This window comes from Panicum hallii, chromosome 9 (genome assembly GCF_002211085.1).
Source record: "Panicum hallii strain FIL2 chromosome 9, PHallii_v3.1, whole genome shotgun sequence".
NCBI lineage: Eukaryota > Viridiplantae > Streptophyta > Magnoliopsida > Poales > Poaceae > Panicum > Panicum hallii.
This window is the reverse complement of record NC_038050.1, coordinates 16,492,729-16,494,122: the sequence shown is the minus strand read 5'-3', so window position 1 is coordinate 16,494,122 and position 1,394 is coordinate 16,492,729. Positions and strand designations below refer to the sequence as shown.

Genomic DNA, 1,394 nt, shown 5'->3' with positions numbered 1-1,394 from the left:
CTGCTCGCCAAGTAACTCGCACTTGCTGTCCCCAGAGCCATAAGGACAAGTGTCGGCCCTGTTGGCCACTTGCTTCTTGTCCTAATTAATTCCAGGCCATTATTTCAAAAATATCTCCATCTGATTCTATCACATCCACTGTATTTGCTCCAAAAGCATAGAATATGATAATGCGCATTAGACAAGAACCACAAGAAATGCCCAGTGCCGACACTACATCGCTTTAAGGGCAGATATTTATCTTTGTCGTCATCCAACTCGCACCACACAAGTAGCTCTCACTACACTGCCCGGCCCCTCCTCATTCGCCTATAAAGATAGCCTATAGCGTCTTCAGGCTCCCTGTGCCACTGACTCACTGCGGTTCTGAAGCCAAAAAGATCTGAGAAATAAAGCAAAGAATCTGTCCATGGCAGAGGGCAAAGACTCTGGCGGCCTTTTCTCCAGCAGCAAGCTAGTCTCGGACGCCGCCGCGTCGGTGTTCCAGCATAAGAACGCAGACAACATCGACAAGAAGGAGGTCGCCGGAGCGGCTGCAGAGATCCTGCACGCGGCGTCCTCTTACGGCAAGTTGGAGGACAAGCCGGCCGGGCAGTACATCGAAAAGGCCGAGGGGTACCTGAAGGAGTTCAGCTCAGGGCCAGCCGCTGGCGTTGAGAAACCTGCAGGCGACGCCCCGGCCCCTGTCTCCGCGGACGACGCGCCCAAGCCGGCGGAGGCGCCCAAGGAACCGGAGCCTGTGCCTGCCGCGGAGGAAGGCAAGTCGGAGGGGTTCGGACTGGACGACGTCGTCAAGGGCGCTGAGCAGCTGGTGGAGAAGCAGGGCGGTGAAGGGGAGAGCGCTGGCGGCGGCGCCGGTGGGCTGTTTAATATGGCCAAGGGGTTCCTGAAGTAGAGCTCACATGCAGGCACCGCACTGCTTTATTTCAGCTGTCGTAATCAGCCTGCTTATCTTTGGTAGTTTGGTGTGTTTTCTATGTAATTAACTGCTAATAAAACCACGTTGGCTCCATCCAGTCGGTGTGGTCAATGGAGAAAGCGTTGTAGTCCTGTACATGTTGGCAGTGTGTTGTAACGACTTGTCATCGAAACTTGAAAAAGATGCTGGTGTGCTTTTGAGTTTGTTAAGAAAATTTGTTGGTAGTTGGCGAATTAAGTGCAATTTTTAACAGTTTTGGTTAATATCCCTTTCTTCAATCCTTTGTTGGTTATTAATCTCCCTTTCTTCAACCCTTCGTTTGCTGGGTTCTGGTGCAGATTATGGCCATGTCTTTCAAAAGCATAATACTATGTTAGGCTAAAGAGTGTTGCCAATGTCTTACAGTCAGGGAGAAAACTAGAAGTGGGTGTAAAAAAAGCACAGATAATTCACTCTAAAGGAAGTACAGATAAAA

General features: G+C 50.4%; 1 protein-coding gene across 1 annotated transcript; it reads left to right on the top strand.

Moving 5' to 3' along the window:
* The first annotated feature begins 332 nt into the window (after positions 1 to 332).
* On the top strand, positions 333 to 1,156 carry LOC112877646 (nodulin-related protein 1-like). The gene has a single exon (XM_025941995.1). The coding sequence runs from the start codon at positions 410 to 412 to the stop codon at positions 893 to 895; it is 486 nt and encodes a 161-aa protein (XP_025797780.1). The 5' UTR covers positions 333 to 409; the 3' UTR covers positions 896 to 1,156.
* The last annotated feature ends 238 nt before the right edge of the window (positions 1,157 to 1,394 follow it).